Raw genomic sequence first — 26,674 nt, forward strand, 5'->3', positions numbered from 1 at the left:
ATCAAAAAAGAAATGCATTTCCTCTGATGTCATGACCACAGTACTCTCTGCTGACCTCTGCTGTCCATTTTAGGAACTGTCCAGAGCAGAAGAAAATACCCATAGTAAACATATGCTGCTCTGGACAGTTCCTAAAATGGACAGCAGAGGTCAGCAGAGAGCACTGTGGTCATGCCATCAGAGGAAATGCATTTCTTTTTTGGATTTCTCTTTAGTATACAGCCCCTAAAAAGTACTGGAAGGATTAAGATTTTTTTTATAGAAGTGATTTACAAATCTGTTTAACTTTGTGGCACCAGTTGATTTAAAAAAAAAAAAAAAGTTTTCGACGGGAGTACCCCTTTAAAGAAGTACTCCATTGGCCAGTGCTGGAAACTAAATGTTTCAAAAGCTGTTTTCGCATGTGGCACTTGAGCAGCTCGGCCCCTCCTGCTTGACACTTGGCTCAGAACAAAAATATTGATGTTAAAAATTTGGCAACCACCATTATCTCCCCGGTTTGCTTTTATACTCAGCTATCTAACTGTGTCGGAAACTCTTGGGAGCAATTGGAGCTGACAGTTTCCTTTAAAGGGGTACTCCACTGGCCAGCATTCGGAAATAAATGTTCCAAACTATGTTTTTTGTGCTGCGGGGGGTTGGCCACGCCCCTCGTGACATCATGGTCACGCCCTCTCAATGCAAGTCGATGGAAGGGGGCGTGATGGCCATCATGCCCCCTCCCATAGACTTGCATTGAGGAGAGCGTGACTGTGATTTCACTAGGTGCGTGGCCGACCCCCCGCAGCACAAAAAAAGCGTTTGGAACATTCCTGGAGATCATTTCCTGGAGATAATGGTGGTTGCCAAACTTATAACATCAATCTTTTTATTCTCAGCCAAGTGTCAAGCAGGAGGGGCCAAGCTGCTCAAGTGCCACAGCCTGGCACACCTCCTTGCTTGCCCTCACCTCCCAGCCCCTCCTTGACTGACTTACAGGGTTCAACCTACAATTGAGGAAGTGATGGTGAACGAGGAAGCGTGCCAGGCTGTGGCACTTGAGTCGCTTGGCCTGGATTCTCCAAAAGAGATAATAACATTCTTCGGAAAGTATCCCTGTCCGATAGTCTGGCCATTGGCAAGGACGCCAACTATTCTACCAGGCCCATTAAATGTAATGAGTGAACACCAATGTATACAGCATCGATGGCCACCTCCGGACCATACATATACGCTGTATACATTGCTGTTGGTGCCCTATGCGGTCATGTGCTATGGAAAGTAGATATTCTAGTGAGCGGCGATGCATATGTATGCACCTCCAGTAATATACACCTGCCCTGGGTTTGGTGGTGGTTACATCTGTACTTCCACAAACAAACTAATAGACGGGGGAAGACAGAATGGCAGGATGATATCTGCTTTTTGCATCAAGTTCTTTCTTTATCTGTATTAGTTATCTGCTCATTTATTTTTATTTTAGGGGTAACATTTTGGGCAATTAGAATTTAGAACCAATTTCAATGCTATTTTTTCTTACAATTCTGGTAGCACGTTACTATGTTATAAACTTTCCATGCTCGTCCCAACACATATTGCATCTTAAAGGATCACTGTATTTTCTATTACAACTCTGATTACAATGTTGCTTCCTTTAAAGGGGTACTCCGCCCCTAGACATCTTATCCCCTATCAAAAGGATAGGGGATAAGATGTCTGATCGCGGGGGTCCCACCACTGGGGACCTTCGCGATCTCCCTGCTACACCTGGCGTTCATTTAGAGCATGGAGTGTAGCGCCGGAGGCTCGTGACGTCACGGTGAAGCCCCCTCAATGCAAGTCTATGGGAGGGGGCGTGACGGCTGTCGCGCCCCCTCCCGTAGACTTGCATTGAGGGGGCGTGGTCGTGACATCACAAGCGGGGCATTACCCTGATGTCACGAGCCTCCGCCCCGCAATGCCGGTCATTCAACACGGAACCAAGTTCGCTCCGTGCACCGCATATCTGGGTTGCCACAGCCGAGATCGCTGGGGTCCCCAGCGGCAGGCCCCCCCGCGATCAGACATATCTAGGGGCGGTTTACCCCTTTAAAAGCACATCATATGTCTTTTAGATACAAAGCCTTTGGCTGACCCCCCCCCCCCCCCGTACCGTCAAGCAGACACCCGTCTGTACTCCTACATTGTTTACTTCATCTTCTCTCCATATTATCATCTCACATTAGTCCTTGTCTGCAAATTCAGAGACATTCATTTAAATTAACTAGGACTTTCTTATTTTTTTCCTTGATACTTTGACCCGTTTCTCCTGCAAGCGTTGAAATATCTACAAAATGCATTGCCAGTCTGCGGGGAAAATACTGGAGAACATTTCACAGCATGATACAAAGCAATCACAGTTGAGTGTGAAATAGGCCGGGTTCACTTGGGAAATGTAGTGTGGAGCTCAGGCCATGTTTTTACTATTAAAAATGACCTTTCTGAAATACAATAGATGTGAAATGTAAATCCTTTCCTCTGACCTCAAGCCCTTTGCCATGTTTACAACTTGGGAGCAAGCCGCGGCGGCGGCATCCATAGTATAGCTACATTTCCATAGTATAACTACATTTTGGGTTAAAAAAAAAAGAGTAAATAGGCTTCCATATATTTATACGTCAGCAGTAATATTTAAAGAAAAGTGGATTTTTTTATTAATTTTTTTTTGGATTAGTTTCAGAAGACCAGAAGCAAAAGAATATGAGAAGGGGTTCTCAGGTAAAAAGTCAGCTGAAGTGTCGGCTTCTGTGTGTGGAGGTCTCCCAACTCTCCCATGACAGACGATGTCAAAGGAGTGATGGATTAGGCATTTTTGTTTTTTGTGACATAAGCTGCCAACAGAGGAGTCTGGCAGTGTTCGGACCACCATCTATTGTGAGAAGGAAGATGACACTGCTCTAAAACTCCACTGTTCATCAGATAAAAGCTGATGTAGCTGTGAACCTCCAACAATTGTGAGAATAAGGATGATGTCGCCCTGGATCAGCACCAAACATGAGAATAAAGGTAAAGCAGCACCGGACCTCCACCGATTGTGTGAATGAAGATGATGGAGCTCTAAACCTCCAACAATTGTGAGAATGAAGATGATGTTGCCCTGGATCTGCACCAACCATGAGAATAAAGGTAAAGCAGCACCGGACCTCCACCGATTGTGAGAATGAAAATGATGTGGCCCTAGACCTCCACCGATTGTGAGAATGAAAATGATGTGGCCCTAGACCTCCACCGATTGTGAGAATGAAAATGATGTGGCCCTAGACCTCCACCGATTGTGAGAATGAAGACAATGTAGCACTGGACCGACACCGATTGTGAGAATGAAAATGATGTGGCCCTAGACCTCCACCGATTGTGAGAATGAAGACAATGTAGCACTGGACCAACACCGATTGTGAGAATGAAAATGATGTGGCCCTAGACCTCCACCGATTGTGAGAATGAAGATAATGTGGCCCTAGACCTCCACCGATTGTGAGAATGAAGATAATGTGGCCCTAGACCTCCACCGATTGTGAGAATGAAGACAATGTAGCACTGGACCAACACTGATTGTGAGAATGAAAATGATGTGGCCCTGGACCTTTACCAATGATGAGAATAAAGATGATGTAGCTCTGGACCTCCACCAATTATTATAATGAAAATGATGTAGCCCCCTGAACCTCTACCGATCTTGAGAATGAAGATGCTGTAGCCCTAGACCTCCAACAATCGTGAGAATGAAAATGATGCAGCCATGGACCTCTGTCAATCATGAGAATTAAGGTGATTCAGTACTGGACCTTCACCAATAGTGAGAATAAAATTATGCGGCCCTGGACTTCCACTGATCGTGAGAATAAGGACGATAGACCTCCACCAATCATGAGAATGAAGATGCTGCAGCCCAGGACTTCCACCAATTGAGAAAATGAAGACATTGTAGCACTGGACCGCCACAGATCATGAGAATGAAGATGATACGGCCCATGACCTCCACCAATTAATTGTGAGATTAAAGATTATGCAGCTGTGGATTTCCACTGATCATGAGAATGAAGATGATGCAGCCCTATCACAGTGCTGCATGATCCAGGAGCTCCGCTGTGCAATTGAACGAGGCCATGCAGAAACTCCTTTTACAGTAGGGCGGCCAGATGTGCTGCTGTGCAGGGAAAAACATAGAAGGGGATGCACCACTACATTGGCACTGCACCCCCTTCATTCTATTCATAGGTAAAGGTCCTTGAGGTCAGACCCCAACCAATTATAAGGGGGTGGCATATCCTAGCAATATGATATTACTTTATGAGATAAGAATACTACTTAAATGTTTTCAAGACAAAATAATGTTTAAAGAGTACCCATCATGATAGACCACACCCTGCCTTTATTTTTATTTGTTAGTTTTCTACCTTGACATTACTCTGTATTTTCTGCTCAGTCTCATTCAGATTCACAGACTGGGAAGGGGCTTTCCCCAGCAGGCGTGACATCATCTGAAGCCATACAGGGGAGAACTTCCTCCCTCACTCTGCTACACACAGCCCAGAGCAGTGTAGTGTGTTGTGAAATGAGCTATGATTGGCAAAGACTGCACCCCCCCCCCTCAGCACTCCAGACTGCATTTCCTGATTTTGGACTTCTGCCAGGCCAGCAGGAGTCCAAAGTCTGTGCAAGAAATGGGGGGGGATGAAGGATGTGCTCTGGAAAATTAGGGGGACACCTAGTGTCTTTTTAAACACAAATAAAACATAGACAACTTTTTTTAAACAAAGTACATTAGAAAGATTTTTCCTTTACCATAAGGAGTGCAATAGCAAACATTAGTTTTAATGACAGTGCCCATTTAAATCTACTTAATATGAGTTAAAATAAAAACAAATATAATTTACCAGTGATTGGCTGTCATGGTCACACATTATAGTTGTGGATAAAAACCTGTAGGTGACCATAAACATTAGAGACGCAATACAATGAAACTTTTCCAGAAATACCAGATTCTGTAATAGATTTTCAGTTTCACATCTATTAAAGGGGCATTCCAGGAAAAAAAATTTTTTTTTATATCAACTGGCTCCAGAAAGTTAAACAGATTTGTAAATGACTTCTATTAAAAAATCTTAATCCTTTCAATAATTATCAGCTGCCGAAGTTGAGTTGTTGTTTTCTGTCTGGCAACAGTGCTCTCTGCTGACATCTCTGCTTGTCTCGGGAACTGCACAGAGTAGAAGAGGTTTGCTATGGGGATTTTGCTTCTAAACTGGGCGGGTTCCGAGACACGTGTCATCAGAGAGAACTTAGACAGAAAAGAACAACTCAACTTCAGCAGCTCATAAGTACTGAAAGGATTAAGATTTTTTTTAAAAGAAGTAATTTACAAATCTGTTTAACTTTCTGGAGCCAGTTGATACATTAAAAAAAAAAGTTATTTCCTGGATAACCCCTTTAAGCACTCTTCTATACAACAACACCACCTCTCCCCCCCCCCCCCCCAAAGATAATGACAATATTATTATTTATATATTATAATATTTATTATATTTATTTTGTGTGGTTTTATATTATATTTTGGGTGGTTTTGTGTTTTTTTTTGTGTGTTTTTTTTTTCTTCAATTTTTTCAATCGGTTTTTCAATCAAATTGGTACATAGCAAATGTGGGATTTATGGGATCATAAAATATGCTAAAGGAAATGTAATAAAATACACCATGTGCAGGAATGCTGAACTTTTGTATTACACATTATACATTTATTATGACTCAATATTTTTTTGTTGTTGTTTTTGTTACTGATGCTGGGTGAGGGTTAGATTTATAGAGGGTAATAAAGGAAGGTAACAAAATAAATATAACCTGACAAAAATGCTCTAAAAACCTCTAAAAGATTTAATATTCCTCTATTTATTGTATGCACAGACATGACCACATAGAGCAGTGTTTCCCAACCAGGGGGCCTTCAGCTGTTGCAAAACTACAACTCCCAGCATGCCCGGACAGCCTTCGGCTGGGAGTTGTAGTTTTGCAACAGCTGGAGGCATCCTGGTTGGGAAACACTGGCATAGAGGTTCAAGGTATTGGGATAGGCTATCAATATTAGATCGGCAGAGGTCCTGGTTTCCCTCCTAGAGCTCCTGGAAGTTCCACAGCCTCTTTAAAGGGGTACTCTGGTGAAAAACTTTTTTTTTTTTTTTTTTTATCAACTGGTGCCAGAAAGTTAAACAGATTTGTAAATTAGTAAAAAGAAGAATTGTCCAGCGCTGGGTTTGCAGGTAAAAGCTTGCTTTTATTTAGAAACACCTGATAGAGGACAATGTCTGACGCGTTTCGCACCTGGGTGCTTAATCGTAGACTGACATATAATACGAATCTTACAAGTTAAAATACAAAAATGCTGGGTCACATGACCCGTTCGAAGGGGTGAGCGGCATTACTTGTTGTTTTCAGATTTGTAAATCACTTCTATTAAAAAATCTTAATCCTTCCAGTACTTATTAGCTGCTGAATACTACAGAAGAAATTATTTTCTTTTTGGACATCACGAGCACAGTGCTCTCTGCTGACATCTCTGTCCATTTTAAGAACTGTCCAGTGCAGGAGAAAATCCCCATAGCAAACATATGCTGCTCTGGACAGTTCCTAAAATGGACAGAGATGTCAACAGAGAGCACTGTGCTCGTGATGTCAGCAGAGAGCACTGTGTTCCAAAAAGAAAAGAATTTACTTCGTAGTATTCAGCAGCTAATAAGTACTGGAAGGATTAAGATTTTTTTAATAGAAGTAATTTACTTTTTACTGTTTAACTTTCTGGCACCAGTTGATGTAAAAAAAAAAAAAAAAGTTTTCCACCTTTAAAGGAAATCTGTCATCAGAATCACCCACACTAAACGTGTTACACAGGCTTGTAGTGCGGGTGATCCTGATTAAAACGCTTCTTACCTCATTAAAAATGGTTCAGCGGTTCGTCAGATATCTTTATCTTTAGTTTTCCGTTATTCCCTGGCTTGGAGCTCAGTGGGAGGTCCGCAGCATCAGCGCCGACTCGGCTATACGCCATTTTAGCCGGGCGGAGCGGCTCATGAATATTCATGAATGTATCATCGCAGTCTAACTCCTTGTTTTTGGTTACGTGGGGAGCGCCGCGCATGCGCCGCGTTCTGTACACCCGGAAGCGGCATTCTCCCCCCGGCTTCACTCGAGCAGAGGCCCAATACAAGTAAGAAGACGGCCTGGATGAGCGAAAAGCCGGGGGTGGGAGGAAGGGAGGGACGAAGGGTGTTTTTATGCACAAAATGATGGCACATGCAGGATATATATATATACACATGTATGCACACATGAATATATGCACATCTATATATATCCGTATGCACCAATGAATATATACACACACACATATATATATATATATATATCTACACATGTATGCACACATGAATACAGTAACCCCCCGACATGCGATGGCCCCGACATATGATAAAATCGACATACGATGCTTTTATATGTCGGGGCCATCGCATTAACTGCTATCCGACAGTGCAAAATGCTTAAGCTGCTGTCGGATAGCAGTTTAAGCATCCCTGGCAGGTTCACTTACCTATTCCCGCTGCTCCGGGTCCACTTCGCGATCCTCCGGTGTCTTGCGCATCTTCTCCGGGGTCCGGGCCTCGCTTTCCGGCGTCGTTATTACGTCATTACGCACGCCGTGCCGGTGCAGCAGTGTAATAACGTCACCTGAAAGCGAGGCCCGGACCCTGCAGAAGATGCGGAAGAAGCCGGAGGATCCCGAAGAAGACAGCGGAGCAGCGGGACAGCATCGGGAGCCCCTGAGACAGCATCGGGAGCGGTGAGGACCTGGTGCGGAGCGGCAGGGACAGGTGAGTATAAATGCAGTTTTACTATTGCACGAATCCCTCAACATACGATGGATTTGACAAACGATGGGTCGTTTGGAACGAATTACCATCGTATGTTGAGGGACCACTGTATATGCACATCTATATATATGTGTATGCACAAATGAATATATGAATGTATGCAAATATAAATATACCATATTTTTCGCCCTATAGGACGCACCGGCATATAAGACGCACCCTATTTTAAAGGTGCAAAATTTTGAAAAAAAAGATTCTGCACCCAACAGTGATCTTCAACCTGCGGACCTCCAGATGTTGCAAAACTACAACTCCCAGCATGCCCGGACAGCCGTTGGCTGTCCGGGAATGCTGGGAGTTGTAGTTTTGCAACATCTGGAGGTCCGCAGGTTAAAGACCACGGTATAGGAGGTAATACTCACGTGTCCCCGCCGCTCCGGACCCATCACCGCTGCCTTGGATGTCGCTCCATCGCTGTCGCTGCGTCCCCGACGCTCCGGACTTCTTCCCCGGAATCCATGCTCTCCATCGCCATCATCACGTCACCATCATCACGTTGCTATGCACACCGCTCCTATTGAATGACGGGACAGCGTGCGCGACTACGTGATGACGTCGAAGGAGAGCGCAGGGGATCCCGGCACGGAGCAGACACCGAGGAGGCAGGTAAGGTCCCTCCCGGTGTCCTGTAAGCTGTTCGGGACGCCGCGATTTCACTGCTGAGCAGCCGGGTTAGTGTTATTTTCCCTTCAGACGCGGCGGTCAGCTTTGATCGCCACGTCTGAAGGGTTAATACAGGGCATTACCGCGATCGGTGATGTCCTGTATTAGCAGCGGGTCCCGGCCATTGATGGCCGCAAGTATTTGCTGTATAAGACGCACCAACTTTTCCTCCCCAAGTGCGTCTTATACGGCGAAAAATACGGTATATATATCTATATATATATATATATATAGATATATATATATGCACACACATGAATATATACACGCACATATATATGCACATATACGGTATATAAATATATGTGCGTATATGTGTTTGTGTGTGTATATATATATTCACACATACACATATATTTATTTGTACATGCATATGTATCGTTATATATATGCGTATATACATATGAGTATACATATGCGTGTATATATATTTATATATATTATTATATATGCGCACATGTATCTGCACACACATATATACTTTAAACATAATTTTTTTTCTTTATATGTATAAAATATATCAATGTCATTATTGAAATGTGTATATATTTATCTGTATTTTTAAATAAAAATCTATATTATATAGAAACTTTATTATATACACGTATCGGTATCTGCCTATTTATGTGTGGATGTTTGTTTGTCTGTGTATACGTTTGTTTGTATGTATGTATATATAGATAACATCATCAATAATATTTTTAGTATGAGCATAGATTGGGTGGATGATGGGAGTGAGTACATAGGGATGGTGTGGGTAGTATGCGATATGTGAGGATGATGGGAGTCATGGGAGGATAATGGGGGGAGAATGCCGCTTCCGGGTGTACAGAACGCGGCGCATGCGCGGTGCTCCCCACGTGACCAAAAACAAGGAGTTAGACTGCGATGATACATTCATGAATATTCATGAGCCGCTCCGCCCGGCTAAAATGGCGTATTGCCGAGTCGGCGCTGATGCGGACCTCCCACTGAGCCCCAAGCCAATGAATAACAGAAAACTAAAGATAAAGATATCTGACGAACCGCTGAACCATTTTTAATGAGGTAAGAAGTGTTTTAACCCTTTAACGACGCAGTACGTATATTTACGTCCTGCGCCGGCTCCCGCGATATGAAGCGGGGTCGCTCTGCGACTCCACATCACATCGCGTCCGTCCGGGCGCTCATCAACGGCCGGGACCTGTGGCTAATACCACACATCGCCGATCTAACCCCTTCCCTAATAAAAGTTTGAATCACCCCCCTTTTCCCATAAAAAAAATAAAACAGTGTAAATAAAAATAAAAATAAACATATGTGGTATCGCCGCGTGCGTAAATGTCCGAACTATAAAAATATATCATTAACTAAATCGCTCCGTCAATGGCGTACGCGCCAAAAAATTCTAAAGTCCAAAAAAGCGTATTTTGGTCACTTTTTATACCATTAAAAAATGAATAAAAAGTGATCAAAAAGTCCGATCAAAACAAAAATCATACCAATAAAAACTTCAGATCACAGCGCAAAAAATTAGTCCTCATACCGCCCTGTACGTGAAAAAATAAAAAAGGTTTAAGGGTCAGAAGATGACATTTTTAAACGTATAAATTTTCCTGCATGTAGTTATGATTTTTTCCAGAAGTCCGACAAAATCAAACCTATATAAGTAGGGTATCATTTTAACCATATGGACCTACAGAATAACGATAAGGTGTAATTTTTACCGAAATATGCACTGCGTAGAAACGGAAGCCCCCAAAAGTTACAAAATGGCGTTTTTTCTTCGATTTTGTCGCACAATGATTTTTTTTTCCGTTTTGTTGTGAATTTTTGGGTAAAATGACTAATGTCACTGCAAAGTAGAATTGGTGACGCAAAAAATAAGCCATAATATGGATTTTTAGGTGGAAAGTGGAAGGTGGAAGGTCCTTAAAGGGTACCTCTCATCAAATAAACTTTTGATATATTTTAGATTAATGAATGTTGAATAACTTTCCAATAGCATGTTAATGAAAAATATGCTTCTTTCTATTGTATTTTTCCCGATCAGTCCTGTCAGCAAGCATTTCTGACTCATGCTGGAGTCCTAAACACTCAGAGCTGCCAGCCTGCTTTGTTCACAGCCAAACAGGCTGTGAACAAAGCAGGCTGGCAGCTCTGAGTGTTCTCCTTTGTGAACAAAGCAGACTGGCAGCTCGTAGTGTTTAGGACTCCAGCATGAGTCTGAAATGCTTGCTGCCAGGACTGGTAGGGAGACCCCTAGTGGTCATTTCTTCAAAGTGGAAAATTAAATAGAAAGAAGCATATTTTTTAATAACATGCAATTGTAAAGTTATTCTGCATACATTAATCTATAATATATCAAAAGTTTTTTTGATGAGAGGTACCCTTTAAGGGGTTAATCAGGATCACCCGCACTACAAGCTTGTGTAACAGGTTTAGTACGGGTGATTCTGATGACAGATTTCCTTTAAAGGTGGAAAACTTTTTTTTTTTTTTTTACATCAACTGGTGCCAGAAAGTTAAACAGTAAAAAGTAAATTACTTCTATTAAAAAATCTTAATCCTTCCAGTACTTATTAGCTGCTGAATACTACAAAGTAAATTATTTTCTTTTTGGAACACAGTGCTCTCTGCTGACATCACGAGCACAGTGCTCTCTGCTGACAGATTTCCTTTAATGTTTACCAGCACTTGTACCTGATTCACCATACTTATAATAGCAGTATTGCCCCATTTACTTGAATGAAACTTGAAAGCTGCAGTACTGTGTACTTCCACTAGTAAAAGTATGGTGGAGCAGGTTCGAGCACTTGTAGATAGTAAAGAGTCTGTGGCGGTCACACAAGCTTTGTGGCCCCTTCAGACAGCGGATTGTGGAGTGGGGCAAAGGTTGGACCCCTGCCAATCTAATATTGATGGCCTATCGCATGTTTGCCACCAAATTTGTATTGAATCAATACATCCAATATAAATAAGGAAACATAATACTACTAAATAGTGTCCATATATTACTGCCATATATTGTCAACAACAAAAAACACCATCCAGCACCCAAGCAATACCACCATACAATGCCTGTATAATACTGCATATACATGCCACAAAACACTGCCAGGATCAAAATAATACTGTCATTTACAGCTCACATAATACCACTATATAGTATCTAAATAATACAGCATATGGTTCCAACTGTTCCCAATAATACCGCCATATGCCGCTAAATATTTCTGGGTTGTTTAAAGGAAAACTGTCAGCTTGCTCCCCCTGCACTAACCAGCGGTACTGGCTGGTAGGCTGGTAATGCGGGGGACGCTGATCAGTTTGATGCCTACCGTGCCCGGTTCCGCCGCTCCGATCAGCCGCAATCTTCTATTTTCTGTATATGCTAATTAGGTGCTAACTGGCACCGGCCAGGCTAACTGGCACTCTGACGTTAGTGCCGCCTGCCGCAGCGCCGCCCAGTTCATCAATATTCAGGAATATATTCAGGAATATTGATGAGCTGGGCGGCGCTGCAGCAGGTGGCACTGACGTCAGAGTGCCAGTTAGCCTGGCCGGTGCCAGTTAGCACCTAACTAGCATATACGTAAAATAGAAGATGACGGGTGAACGGCCTGGCAGATCCGGGCACGGTAAGCATCAAACTGATCAGCGTCCCCCGCACTACCAGCCAGTACCACTGGTTAGTGCGGGGGGAGTAAGCTGACAGTTTTCATTTAAAGTGTTGAAAGTGACAATACCTGGTGGTCTAGGCTTATGGTTCTGCGATATTCCAAAAAAACGAAAAAAGCAGAAGAGCTCCTCCTAGGACAGTACGCCCTGTGTATGAGACCACCTTTATATGTTGTTCATAAGCCACAACAACTGCATAGACCTTATTAAAGGTATTGTCGTGACCCTGCCTCCAGGTATGGAAAGGATAGCCTTATCCACCCATGTTACGTACAATTGGTTCAATAATAGAGAAGCCTTGATCCGAGGTACGAACTACTGTAGTCTCGATACTTTAATTCTCGTAACCATCAGTACAGTGATCCCTCAACATACAATATTTTCAACATATAATGGTCTTTTCTGGACCATTGTAACTTGAAACCAGACTCAACATACAATGTACAGACAGTCCAGATCTGCGACATGTCAATACCCGGAAGAACTGACCAATGGACACTTCAGAGAATGAACATTTCACTGGTAAAACCCTTTTATTACTGAACTGCATGCACTGACTGGTGTCTTGTAGCGCCCCCTACAGTACAGGGAGGTATTACATGTTCTGTACTACTCTTTACCTGTATTACTGAAGTGCATGCACTGACTGGTGTCTTGTAGCGCCCCCTGCAGTACAGGAAGGTATTACATGTTCTGTACTACTCTTTACCTGTATTACTGAAGTGCATGCACTGACTGGTGTCTTGTAGCGCCCCCTACAGTACAGGGAGGTATTACATGTTCTGTACTACTCTTTACCTGTATTACTGAAGTGCATGCACTGACTGGTGTCTTGTAGCACCCCTTACAGTACAGGGAGGTATTACATGTTCTGTACTACTCTTTACCTGTATTACTGAAGTGTATGCACTGACTGGTGTCTTGTAGCACCCCTTACAGTACAGGGAGGTATTACATGTTCTGTACTCTTTACCTGTACCAGGGTTAGCTACTCTTTTGGACACCAGGTGACGGCGGCTCCATGCTACTTTTTTAGGACATTGTGCGTTCCGTACAGGACCCTGAAAAAGCTCCTGTCCTCTACATAGACAGTGATTACCATATTTTTCGTCCTATAGGACGCACCGGCGTTTAAGACGCACCCAATTTATAGGTGCAAAATCTAAAATAATAAAGATTTTGAATCCAATAGTGGTCTTCAACCTGCGGACCTCCAGATGTTGCAAAACTACAACTCCCAGCATGCCCGGACAGCCGTTGGCTGTCCGGGCATGCTGGGAGTTGTAGTTTTGCAACATCTGGAGGTCCGCAGATTGAAGACCACTGCATAGGAGGTAATACTCACGTGTCCCCACCGCTCCGCACCCGTCACCGCTTCCCTGGATGTCGCTCCATCGCTGTCGCCCCCGTCGCTCCGGAACGTCTCTGCTTCCGGCCGGGTATCCTCACTCTCTGTCGCCGCCATCACGTCGTTACGCACGCCGACGCATGTACGCGACGACGTGATGACGAGGAAGGAGAGCGCCGGCCATACAGGGGATCCCTGAACGGAGAAGACACCGAGGAGGCAGGTAAGGTCCCTCCCGGTGTCCTGTAAGCACTAACCCGGCTATTCAGTCGGGCTGTTCGGGACCGCCGCGGTGAAATCGCGGCGGTCCCGAACAGCCCGACTGAACAGCCGGGTTAGTGTCACTTTCCCTTCAGACGCGGCGGTCAGCTTTGATTGCCGCGTCTGAAGGGTTAATACAGGGCATCACCGCGATCGGTGATGTCCTGAATTAGCCGCGGGTTGATGGCCGCAGGGACCGCTTCAGAACCAATTATCAGGTTTCCAAAGAGGTATGGTCCCAGCATACAATGGTTTTAAGATACACTGCTCAAAAAAATGAAGGGAACACTTAAACAACACAATGTAACTCCAAGTCAAGGACACTTCTGTGAAATCACACTGTCCACTCAGGAAGAACACTGATTGACAATCAATTTCACATGCTGTAGTGCAAATGGAACCGACAACAGGTGGAAATTATAGGCAATAAGCAAGACACTCCCAATAAAGGAGTAGTTCTGCAGGTGGTGACCACAGACCACTTCTCTGTTCCTATGCTTCCTGGCTGATGTTTTGGTCACTTTTGAATGCTGGCGGTGCTTTCACTCTAGTGGTAGCATGAGGCGGAGTCTACAACCCACACAAGTGGCTCAGGTAGTGCAGCTCATCCAGGATGGCACATCAATGCGAGCTGTGGCAAGAAGGTTTGCTGTGTCCAGATCATGGAGTGCTCTGTGTTCCAAAAAGTAAACAATTTCCTCTGTAGTATTCAGCAGCTAATAAGTACTGGAAGGATTAAGATATTTTTAATAGAAGTAATTTACAAATCTGTTTAACTTTCTGGCACCAGTTGATTTAAAAAAAAAAAAAGTTTTCCATGGGAGTACCCCTTTAAGAAGAAGCAGAGATGCGGAATTTTGTTTTTAAGAATATAGCATATTGGGGAAGATTTATCAAAACCTGTGTAAAGGAAAAGTTGCCCAGTTGCCAATAGCAACCAATCAGATTGCTTCTTTCATTTTGCAGAGGCCTTGTAAAAAATGAAAGAAGCGATCTGATTGGTTGCTATGGGCAACTGGGCAACTTTTCCCCTGGACAGGTTATGATAAATCTCCCCCATTGTATTTGAAATGTACACAATATTTAAATACAAAACATTGTGCCAACAGGGTGTCACTAGAACACCAAGAGCGGCCTCCTGTTTTAGTGATACCATGTTGGAGACCATGTTTTGTATTTAAAGGGGTACTCCACTGGCCAACGCTCGGAACATGGGATGAGGACCATCATACCCCCCCCCCCCCCCCACATTACTTAAACTAAAATATAAAACACGACAACTGTTGGGGATAAAGGCCACGGCCGTTTATTGAGGGTAAATAGTTTAAATAATAATTAATCAAACAATTAATAAATAATCAATAACTGAATAATAAATAACCAATTAAAACCATAGTAAACCAACCAATAATAATAACCAGTGTATCCTTACTCCACCACAGCTGTCCACCCAGAACTCTGGGTGACACCCCCTTTAGGAAATTAAATTAACCCTTTAAAAAACAAAAACTATAGCTGTCCGCCGTAAGGCGACGCCCTCAAAAACAGACCGTGACAGGGAGGGAGGGACGGGCACGCTGAATCTTCCACAGGTGTTACTTCAGACTGACCACCGGGTCAGTCCAGCTGTTGTTTAAATAGACTTCTATCTTCCCGCCGCTACAGCGATTCACCAATCCTGATCCAGAGCCATTCTGCCCAGCAACATGCTGGCCCTATGAGAAAACTCGGCACAAAGGTTAATAACTGCGTAAACTCATCCCTGTAAACATTATATTAACTATTTCCCATCCACTTAAACTGAACCCTTTAGGGAGGGGATGATGGCCCATCCCATGTGGCCCTTACATTACCTTCCAGGGCCCTAACATGGGATGAGGACCATCATACCCCCCCCCCCCACATTACTTAAACTAAAATATAAAACACGACAACTGTTGGGGATAAAGGCCACGGCCGTTTATTGAGGGTAAATAGTTTAAATAATAATTAATCAAACAATTAATAAATAATCAATAACTGAATAATAAATAACCAATTAAAACCATAGTAAACCAACCAATAATAATAACCAGTGTATCCTTACTCCACCACAGCTGTCCACCCAGAACTCTGGGTGACACCAAACGCATGCCTGTATACAGTGTTACGCCGAGCGCTCCGGGTCCCCGCTCCTCCCCGGAGCGCTCGCTACACTCTCCCCGCTGCAGCGCTCCGGTCAGATCCACTGACCCGGGGCGCTGCGATTCCGCTTCCAGCCGGGATGCGATTCGCGATGCGGGTAGCGCCCGCTCGCGATGCGCACCCCGGCTCCCGTACCTGACTCGCTCTCCCTCGGTCCTGTCCCGGCGCGCGCGGCCCCGCTCCCTAGGGCGCGCGCGCGCCGGGTCTTTGCGATTTAAAGGGCCACTGCGCCGCTAATCGGCGCAGTGATTCCAATTAGTGTCTTCACCTGTGCACTTCCCTATATCACCTCACTTCCCCTGCACTTCCTTGCCGGATCTTGTTGCCATTGTGCCAGTGAAAGCGTTTCCTTGTGTGTTCCTAGCCTGTGTTCCAGACCTCCTGCCGTTGCCCCTGACTACGATCCTTGCTGCCTGCCCCGACCTTCTGCTACGTCCGACCTTGCTTCTGTCTACTCCCTTGTACCGCGCCTATCTTCAGCAGCCTGAGAGGTGAGCCGTTGCTAGTGGATACGACCTGGTCACTACCGCCGCAGCAAGACCATCCCGCTTTGCGGCGGGCTCTGGTGAAAACCAGTAGTGACTTAGAACCGGTCCACTAGCACGGTCCACGCCAATCCCTCTCTGGCACAGAGGATCCACTACCTGCCAGCCGGCATCGTGACAGTAGATCCGGCCATGGATCCCGCTGAAGTTCCTCTGCCAGTTGTCGCTGACCTCACCACGGTGGTCGCCCAGCAGTCACAACAGATAGCGCAACAAGGCCAACAGCTGTCTCAACTGACCGTTATGCTACAGCAGTTACTACCACAGCTTCAGCAGTCATCTCCTCCGCCAGCTCCTGCACCTCCTCCGCAGCGAGTGGCCGCTCCTGGTCTACGCCTATCCTTGCCGGATAAATTTGATGGGGACTCTAAGTTTTGCCGTGGCTTTCTTTCCCAATGTTCCCTGCATCTGGAGATGATGTCGGACCTGTTTCCCACTGAAAGGTCTAAGGTGGCTTTCGTAGTCAGCCTTCTGTCTGGAAAAGCCCTGTCTTGGGCCACACCGCTCTGGGACCGCAATGACCCCGTCACTGCCTCCGTACACTCCTTCTTCTCGGAAATTCGAAGTGTCTTTGAGGAACCTGCCCGAGCCTCTTCTGCTGAGACTGCCCTGTTGAACCTGGTCCAGGGTAATTCTTCCGTTGGCGAGTATGCCGTACAATTCCGTACTCTTGCTTCAGAATTATCCTGGAACAATGAGGCCCTCTGCGCGACCTTTAAAAAAGGCCTATCCAGCAACATTAAAGATGTTCTGGCCGCACGAGAAATGCCTGCTAATCTTCATGAACTTATTCACCTAGCCACTCGCATTGACATGCGTTTTTCCGAAAGGCGTCAGGAGCTCCGCCAAGATATGGACTCTGTTCGCACGAGGCGTTTCTTCTCCTCGGCTCCTCTCTCCTCTGGTCCCCTGCAATCTGTTCCTGTGCCTCCCGCCGTGGAGGCTATGCAGGTCGACCGGTCTCGCCTGACACCTCAAGAGAGGACACGACGCCGCATGGAGAACCTCTGCCTGTACTGTGCTAGTACCGAACACTTCCTGAGGGATTGTCCTATCCGTCTTCCCCGCCTGGAAAGACGTACGCTGACTCCGCACAAAGGTGAGACAATCCTTGATGTCTACTCTGCTTCTCCACGTCTTACTGTGCCTGTGCGGATGTCTGCCTCTGCCTTCTCCTTCTCTACTGTGGCCTTCTTGGACTCTGGATCTGCAGGAAATTTTATTTTGGCCTCTCTCGTCAACAGGTTCAACATCCCAGTGACCAGTCTCGCCAGACCCCTTTACATCAATTGTGTAAACAATGAAAGATTGGACTGTACCATACGTTTCCGCACGGAGCCCCTTCTAATGAGCATCGGATCTCATCACGAGAGGATTGAACTTTTGGTCCTCCCCAATTGCACCTCGGAAATTCTCCTTGGACTTCCCTGGCTTCAACTTCATTCCCCAACCCTGGATTGGTCCACTGGGGAGATCAAGAGTTGGGGGCCCTCTTGTTCCAAGGACTGTCTAAAACCGGTTCCCAGTAACCCTTGCCGTGACTCTGTGGTTCCTCCAGTAACCGGTCTCCCTAAGGCCTATATGGACTTCGCGGATGTTTTCTGCAAAAAACAAGCGGAGACTCTACCTCCTCACAGGCCTTATGATTGTCCTATCGACCTCCTCCCGGGCACTACTCCACCCCGGGGCAGAATTTATCCTCTCTCTGCCCCAGAGACTCTTGCCATGTCTGAATACGTCCAGGAAAATTTAAAAAAGGGCTTTATCCGTAAATCCTCCTCTCCTGCCGGAGCCGGATTTTTCTTTGTGTCCAAAAAAGATGGCTCCCTACGTCCTTGCATTGACTACCGCGGTCTTAATAAAATCACGGTTAAGAACCGCTACCCCCTACCCCTCATCTCTGAACTCTTTGATCGCCTCCAAGGTGCCCACATCTTTACTAAATTGGACTTAAGAGGCGCCTATAACCTCATCCGCATCAGAGAGGGGGATGAGTGGAAAACAGCATTTAACACCAGAGATGGACACTTTGAGTATCTGGTCATGCCCTTTGGCCTGTGCAACGCCCCTGCTGTCTTCCAAGACTTTGTTAATGAAATTTTTCGTGATCTGTTATACTCCTGTGTTGTTGTATATCTGGATGATATCCTAATTTTTTCGGCCAATCTAGAAGAACACCGCCAGCATGTCCGTATGGTTCTTCAGAGACTTCGTGACAATCAACTCTATGCTAAAATTGAGAAATGTCTGTTTGAATGCCAATCTCTTCCTTTTCTAGGATATTTGGTCTCTGGCCAGGGACTACAAATGGATCCAGACAAACTCTCTGCCGTCTTAGATTGGCCACGCCCCTCCGGACTCCGTGCTATCCAACGCTTTTTGGGGTTCGCCAATTATTACAGGCAATTTATTCCACATTTTTCTACCCTTGTGGCTCCTATCGTGGCTTTAACCAAAAAAAATGCCGATCCCAAGTCCTGGCCTCCTCAAGCGGAAGACGCCTTTAAACGACTCAAGTCTGCCTTTTCTTCGGCTCCCGTGCTCTCCAGACCTGACCCTTCCAAACCCTTCCTACTGGAGGTTGATGCCTCCTCAGTGGGAGCTGGAGCTGTTCTTCTACAGAAAAATTCTTCCGGGCATGCCGTCACTTGTGGTTTTTTTTTCTAGGACCTTCTCTCCGGCGGAGAGGAACTACTCCATCGGGGATCGAGAGCTTCTAGCCATTAAATTAGCACTTGAGGAATGGAGGCATCTGCTGGAGGGATCAAGATTTCCAGTTATTATTTACACCGACCACAAGAACCTCTCCTACCTCCAGTCTGCCCAACGGCTGAATCCTCGCCAGGCCCGGTGGTCTCTGTTCTTTGCCCGGTTTAATTTTGAGATTCACTTTCGTCCTGCCGATAAGAACATTAGGGCCGATGCTCTCTCTCGTTCCTCGGATGCCTCAGAAGTTGAACTCTCTCCGCAACACATCATTCCACCTGACTGCCTGATCTCCACTTCTCCTGCCTTCATCAGGCAAACTCCTCCAGGAAAGACCTTTGTTTCTCCACGCCAACGCCTCGGAATCCTCAAATGGGGTCACTCCTCCCATCTCGCAGGTCATGTGGGCATCAAGAAATCTCTGCAACTCATCTCCCGCTTCTATTGGTGGCCGACTCTGGAGACGGATGTTGTGGACTTTGTGCGAGCCTGCACTATCTGTGCCCGGGATAAGACTCCTCGCCAGAAGCCCGCTGGTTTTCTTCATCCCCTGCCTGTCCCCGAACAGCCTTGGTCTCTGATTGGTATGGATTTTATTACTGATTTACCCCCTTCCCGTGGCAACACTGTTATTTGGGTGGTCGTTGATCGATTCTCCAAAATGGCACATTTCATCCCTCTTCCTGGTCTTCCTTCAGCGCCTCAGTTGGCTAAACAATTTTTTGTACACATTTTTCGTCTTCACGGGTTGCCTACGCAGATCGTCTCGGATAGAGGTGTCCAATTCGTGTCTAAATTCTGGAGGGCTCTCTGTAAACAACTCAAGATTAAATTAAATTTTTCTTCTGCATATCATCCCCAGTCCAATGGACAAGTAGAAAGAATTAACCAGGTCTTGGGTGATTATTTGCGACATTTTGTTTCCTCCCGCCAGGATGACTGGGCAGATCTCCTTCCATGGGCCGAATTCTCGTATAACTTCAGAGTCTCTGAATCTTCCTCCAAATCCCCATTTTTCGTGGTGTACGGCCGTCACCCTCTTCCCCCCCTCCCTACCCCCTTGCCCTCTGGTCTACCCGCTGTGGATGAAATTTCTCGTGACCTTTCCATCATATGGAGAGAGACCCAAAATTCTCTCTTACAGGCTTCATCACGCATGAAGAAGTTCGCAGATAAGAAAAGAAGAGCTCCTCCCGTTTTTTCCCCTGGAGACAAGGTATGGCTCTCCGCTAAATATGTCCGCTTCCGTGTCCCTAGCTACAAGTTGGGACCACGCTATCTTGGTCCTTTCAAAGTTTTGTGTCAAATTAATCCTGTCTCTTACAAACTTCTTCTTCCTCCTTCTCTTCGTATCCCTAATGCCTTTCACGTCTCTCTTCTTAAACCACTCATCCTCAACCGTTTTTCTCCCAAATCTGTTCCTCCCACTCCTGTTTCCGGCTCCTCGGACATCTTCTCTGTCAAAGAGATCTTAGCCTCTAAAAAGGTCAGAGGGAAAACTTTTTTTTTAGTGGACTGGGAGGGTTGTGGTCCTGAAGAGAGATCCTGGGAACCTGAGGACAACATCCTAGACAAAAGTCTGCTCCTCAGGTTCTCAGGCTCTAAGAAGAGGGGGAGACCCAAGGGGGGGGGTACTGTTACGCCGAGCGCTCCGGGTCCCCGCTCCTCCCCGGAGCGCTCGCTACACTCTCCCCGCTGCAGCGCTCCGGTCAGATCCACTGACCCGGGGCGCTGCGATTCCGCTTCCAGCCGGGATGCGATTCGCGATGCGGGTAGCGCCCGCTCGCGATGCGCACCCCGGCTCCCGTACCTGACTCGCTCTCCCTCGGTCCTGTCCCGGCGCGCGCGGCCCCGCTCCCTAGGGCGCGCGCGCGCCGGGTCTTTGCGATTTAAAGGGCCACTGCGCCGCTGATTGGCGCAGTGATTCCAATTAGTGTCTTCACCTGTGCACTTCCCTATATCACCTCACTTCCCCTGCACTTCCTTGCCGGATCTTGTTGCCATTGTGCCAGTGAAAGCGTTTCCTTGTGTGTTCCTAGCCTGTGTTCCAGACCTCCTGCCGTTGCCCCTGACTACGATCCTTGCTGCCTGCCCCGACCTTCTGCTACGTCCGACCTTGCTTCTGTCTACTCCCTTGTACCGCGCCTATCTTCAGCAGCCTGAGAGGTGAGCCGTTGCTAGTGGATACGACCTGGTCACTACCGCCGCAGCAAGACCATCCCGCTTTGCGGCGGGCTCTGGTGAAAACCAGTAGTGACTTAGAACCGGTCCACTAGCACGGTCCACGCCAATCCCTCTCTGGCACAGAGGATCCACTACCTGCCAGCCGGCATCGTGACATACAGGCATGCCTACCCCACAACCGTGGCCTTTCAATAATATTCTGGAGCCCCGTATTGAAAATCTCCACTCCTATGTAGGACAAGTGTACATTGTCAAATCTATACAACCCTGGAATGAAACCCTCCAGATCAGTGTGTCTATAAGAAAACCCACCCACAGATTTCATGAATTTCTCCATACTTCTATTTAAACGTTTCCGAATTCTCTCAAGGAAACGATTCTTTTTGGTTGCCCAGGCCAGTCTAGGTATCATTTCTGAAAACACAACTGTCGCTGACGGAAACATATCCATAATGGAAAATATTGTCTGCTTGAGGTTCTGGTACAATAAAGACGTGTTGGTTCTGCCTATGTCATTCCCACCTATATGCAGAACCAACACGTCCGGATGGGGCCGTGATCGAATAGATCAGTCAAACATAAACCCCTTTGTCCCCCCCAAAAAACACAGACCTTTTCAACTGGAAAATTTAAATTTAAACCGTATGGTCTGGTTACCGCTTGCCTCCTGGCCCAGTGGACGAAGGAGTGTCCCAAAATCCACACAATTTTGATAGCTTCATCTGAAAGAAACAATAGTTAATCAATCAACAATTCTGGGCGAATATAAATCTTGTACCTATCGGACTCCCATCTGCCCAATTTCTTTATGTCTTCTACAGACAGACCAGCTAAGGAGGCTTCAGTAGCCGCCCCAATTCTAAAAGAGTGCGGGCTAAGGCCTGTATTACCCATACCTAGGTGATTAGCACATTTCTTTAGGACAGATTTGAATTGGAACATGGTAAGTGGAGAGCCATCTCTGTGTGTGAAAAAATTTGGAGAGACCCCTGGACGCAGCGCCAGATAATACTCCACCACTTTAACAGGACAAAGATTATTATTTGACAGACGAAAAATGTATAATAGTTTCCCTTTCCCCAATGTATCTGTTTTAGATCTTTTAATATTTATTATTAATGCCCTGGAAGTAATTGAAATGTCCTCCAGGGCTAATGGAGAGGGAGAAAGCCTGTTTGGTGCAGTAAACTCACCCACCCTTAGGGCTCCGAAAAATGCCAAAACAAAGGCTGTTTTAAACATTACCGATTCAAAGCTATCCAAACAGACATCCTGGCAAGCCTTGCAAAGCTTAGCCAGAGTAGAAAAAACTATGGGTGGCCTACGGTCCTTACTAGCTCTCGTACTGCGGTAACCTTTCATGACCTGTTTAACTTGGAAGAATGAGTTGATATGTCTAACACCAATCCACTTCTGGAAAAATGATATCCCAGCTAAAAAACTGGACACATAACTATGGGACAATTTTTTGACTAACAAAGAAGCAAGAAACTGCAGGGCACAATTGATGTCTGAACTAGTATGCGAATAACCATTGTCCCTACAAAACGAACACCATACAGACCAAAACTTGCAATAATCCGCATATGTTTTGTCAGCAATGGACTTCTTCGCGTATTCCTGTATCAGTCCCACACGAGGTCCCATAAATGGGGTGGACACGGTATGCCTTCCTTGGCTGCCTCCGGGCATAATTGCTGAAACCTGTGGAATTGACCCCGTGACAAAGAATCAGCTATACAATTCACCTTGTCCTTAATATAGGTAGCCTTAAGCCAAACATTTAATTGCAAACACAGAAGCACCAAGTGCCGCAGCAACTTAACCACTGGCTCAGATTTAGCAGACAAACAGTTAATTGCAAACGCCACTCCTTTATTATCCGTGTGTACAACTATCCTCCTGTTCTTGAACAACTGACCCCATAAAACTATGGCGACCACTACTGGAAACAATTCTAACAATAGAATATTAGCTGTAAAACCCGCCTCAAACCAAGACACCGGCCATGGTTCTGCTGACCATTGTCCATTAAAATATGCACCAAAGCCAAATGAACCCGCTGCATCTGTGAAAATACCTAACTCTTCAAGAGAAACAAAGTCAGCCTGCCAGATAGATGCACCATTAAAGTTAGTTAAAAACTCAGCCCACAAAGATAGATCATCTTTCATCATTCTATCTAATCTAACATGACTCCTAGGTGACTTAAGGCCCCTTGTAGCCATATATAATCTCTTTGAAAACACCCTGCCCATGGGAATCACCCTGGCTGCAAAGACTAGCAGACCCAACAACCTTTGTAATTCCTTAAGGGTAACTTTCTTTTTAACCATAAAAATATGTATGCTATCCAGCATAGACATAATTTTCTCCCGAGGTAATGAAAATAACATAAAACCAGAATCAATAACAACACCTAAAAAGATCAACCTTTGACATGGACGAACTGTTTTCTCATTAGCTAAAGGTACACCAAACAAACAGCAGATATCTTTAAAAGCCTTAAACAGTCTGTGGATATCCTCCTTACCACCCTGACCCAAAAACAAAAAATCATCTAAGTAGTGCAACATATCACCTACCGGGCAAACCTGCTTGACAGACCACTCTAAAAATGATGCAAATGCCTCAAAATAATAACAAGAAAGTGTAAAGCCCATTGGGAGAGCCTTATCAAAGTAAAACTTGTTGTCAAATTGGAAACCCAATGAATTATAACCCGTCTCCCTAACCGGTAACAATCTAAACGCCGATTTGATGTCCGCCTTGGCCATTAACGCACCTTGACCGAACTTACGCAACTTGTCCAAGGCGGAGTCAAAAGACGCATACTCAACCTGAAATTTCTCATTGTTAACCGCATCATTCAGAGATGAATTTAAAGGGTAAGATAAATGATGAATTAATCTGAACTCCCCTGGTTCTTTTTTGGGGACAATACCCAAAGGGGACAACCTAAAATTATCAAACGGGGGGGAATCAAAAGGACCCTCAACTCTGCCCTCCTCAACCTCTTTCTTTATTTTCTTTCTGACCACCTCAGCATGTCGAGCCACTGATTTCAAATTGTCTACCCAGGAGCATCCCGTGCCAGAAAATTCAGGAACAAAAAAACCAATAGCAAAACCCTCCAGCAACATATTAGCTCTCAGCGTGTCTGGGTACCTGCTTAGAAATGGCAACATGTTTCTGAGCGTCACTGGAGTCCATGCTGCGGGAAAGCGCCTCCCTGCTGGACGGGGCATTCTGGGTAGACAAATTGATTCTTTTAAAGCATTTGGAGACTGGGTGATTTGCCCCGCAATGGGAGCATTCGTGTCTATATTTGCAGCTGGCCTGCCACCTGCAATGGCTCTCGTTAAAGGCAAAACATACCCCTTTGCGAAAGGAGCCATGACTTGCGGGAGGCAAGCTGCGAGACCTTTGTGGTAACATTAAATTCAGCCACAAACCCACATCCTTTTGACCCCATTTAATTTGAGGATGGACAGATAATTTCTGACGAAACATTTCATCATAACCTATCCAGGCAACCCCACCAAAATTTCTGTATGCCTCCAATATAATGTCCATGTGTTGGAATAAAGCCGAACATAAATTCGGCTTCTTCTCACCCATGACTGCGGCAAAAATACAAAACGCTTGCACCCAATTATTAAATGACCTCACCGCTTGCGTTTTCCTTTTCTCATCCTCCTTGTCCTCCTTCTTGCCATCAGAACTTTTCTGTTGTTCCTTAACTGACGGCAACAAAGAGAATATCTCAATATATTCGCCCCTCCATATCTTTTCCTTGGTGCTGACCGATAAGTGAAAACCTAACGGAGACAACTCACAAGTAAGAGCCTCCTTCATACAAAAACCAGGAACTGACAAGGAGGGGAGAGATTGCCGTTCCGAATCCTGCTGTTTGCCTGACATGTCAGGCGTGTTACCCTCTTTAGCATTAAATACCCTTAACTGGTTGGCAGAATCGACTGTATTAACACCACTAAGCTGAGCTGAGCTATTACTGGTTGCCGGGCAGGAATGGGTTAACCCGGAGCTGTTAGGTTGAGGAACCCAGGCACTGCTGGGATTCCCCAAAGAAGCAGAATGAGAGTGAGGGGGGGGTCGTTAACTGCTCCCCTGCCGGCACCGCAGCCATCATATTAAAGAAGGACGCCATGCCAGCAAGGAAGCTATGCCCAGGCGTTGAACCCATACACCCAGCTAAACTTCTATGCAATAAAGACTGAGCGGCATCATACTCACCACCCGATGCCCTCACCGCAGCTGAAGGGCCTGCGTCTTCTCTCCTCGGCGGTGATCCGGAACCGGCTGGGCGGGAGGGTGGGACGGTGGTCTTCTTGCTGGCTGCCCGGCTGCTGCCGGCGATTTCCGGTGAATAATTCTTCCTTTTCGTCCGGCTGGAGCTCCTCAAGGACCTTCTGAGCTGCTCCGGGGATCCTCTGGCTTCCGGCCTAGCTCCGATGACGACTTCCGGTGCGGGTCCATCGAAGATGACGTCCGGAACATTAGGCGCAGACGCAACCACCTCCCGTGACTCCATAGCGTCCTCGGTGGCGTTGGAACTTCCGGAAGGCAAAAGGAACGTAACCGGAACAGGCAGTGGCGTCCGAGTCTCCTCCTCTACTGGATTTACTGAAGATGGGCATTCCTGCAAGCATCTCATGAGCCAGGCTTCGCCGCCCGGGCCCGCGGCTTTCTCTAATAAACGAAGATACAGCTCATTTGTATGAGGGCAGGACATAGTAATGCACTTCTTGATGAAATTCAAGAACAATAACACGCTGAATCTTCCACAGGTGTTACTTCAGACTGACCACCGGGTCAGTCCAGCTGTTGTTTAAATAGACTTCTGTCTTCCCGCCGCTACAGCGATTCACCAATCCTGATCCAGAGCCATTCTGCCCAGCAACAAGCTGGCCCTATGAGAGAACTCGGCACAGAGGTTAGTAACTGTGCAGACTCAAAACTGTAAACATTATATTAACTATTTCCCATCCACTTAAACTGAACCCTTTAGGGAGGGGATGATGGCCCATCCCATGTGGCCCTTACATTACCTTCCAGGGCCCTAACATTTTGTTCAGAACGCTGTGTGCACGCTGGGGGGATTGCCAAGCCCCCTCGTGATGTCAGGCCGTGCCCCCTCAATGCAAGTCTATGGGAGGGGGCGTG

General features: G+C 45.9%; 1 protein-coding gene across 1 annotated transcript; it reads right to left on the bottom strand.

The window, feature by feature from the left end:
- Window positions 1-23,081: 23,081 nt before the first annotated feature.
- LOC130285274 (uncharacterized) lies at window positions 23,082-26,432 on the bottom strand. The gene is made up of 2 exons (XM_056536626.1): window positions 25,745-26,432; window positions 23,082-23,191 (listed from the first exon to the last, which is right to left on the bottom strand). The coding sequence occupies exons 1-2, from the start codon at window positions 26,241-26,243 to the stop codon at window positions 23,082-23,084; spliced, it is 609 nt and encodes a 202-aa protein (XP_056392601.1). The 5' UTR covers window positions 26,244-26,432.
- Window positions 26,433-26,674: the final 242 nt, after the last annotated feature.

This window comes from Hyla sarda, chromosome 8, assembly GCF_029499605.1.
Source record: "Hyla sarda isolate aHylSar1 chromosome 8, aHylSar1.hap1, whole genome shotgun sequence".
Taxonomy (NCBI): Eukaryota; Metazoa; Chordata; class Amphibia; order Anura; family Hylidae; genus Hyla; species Hyla sarda.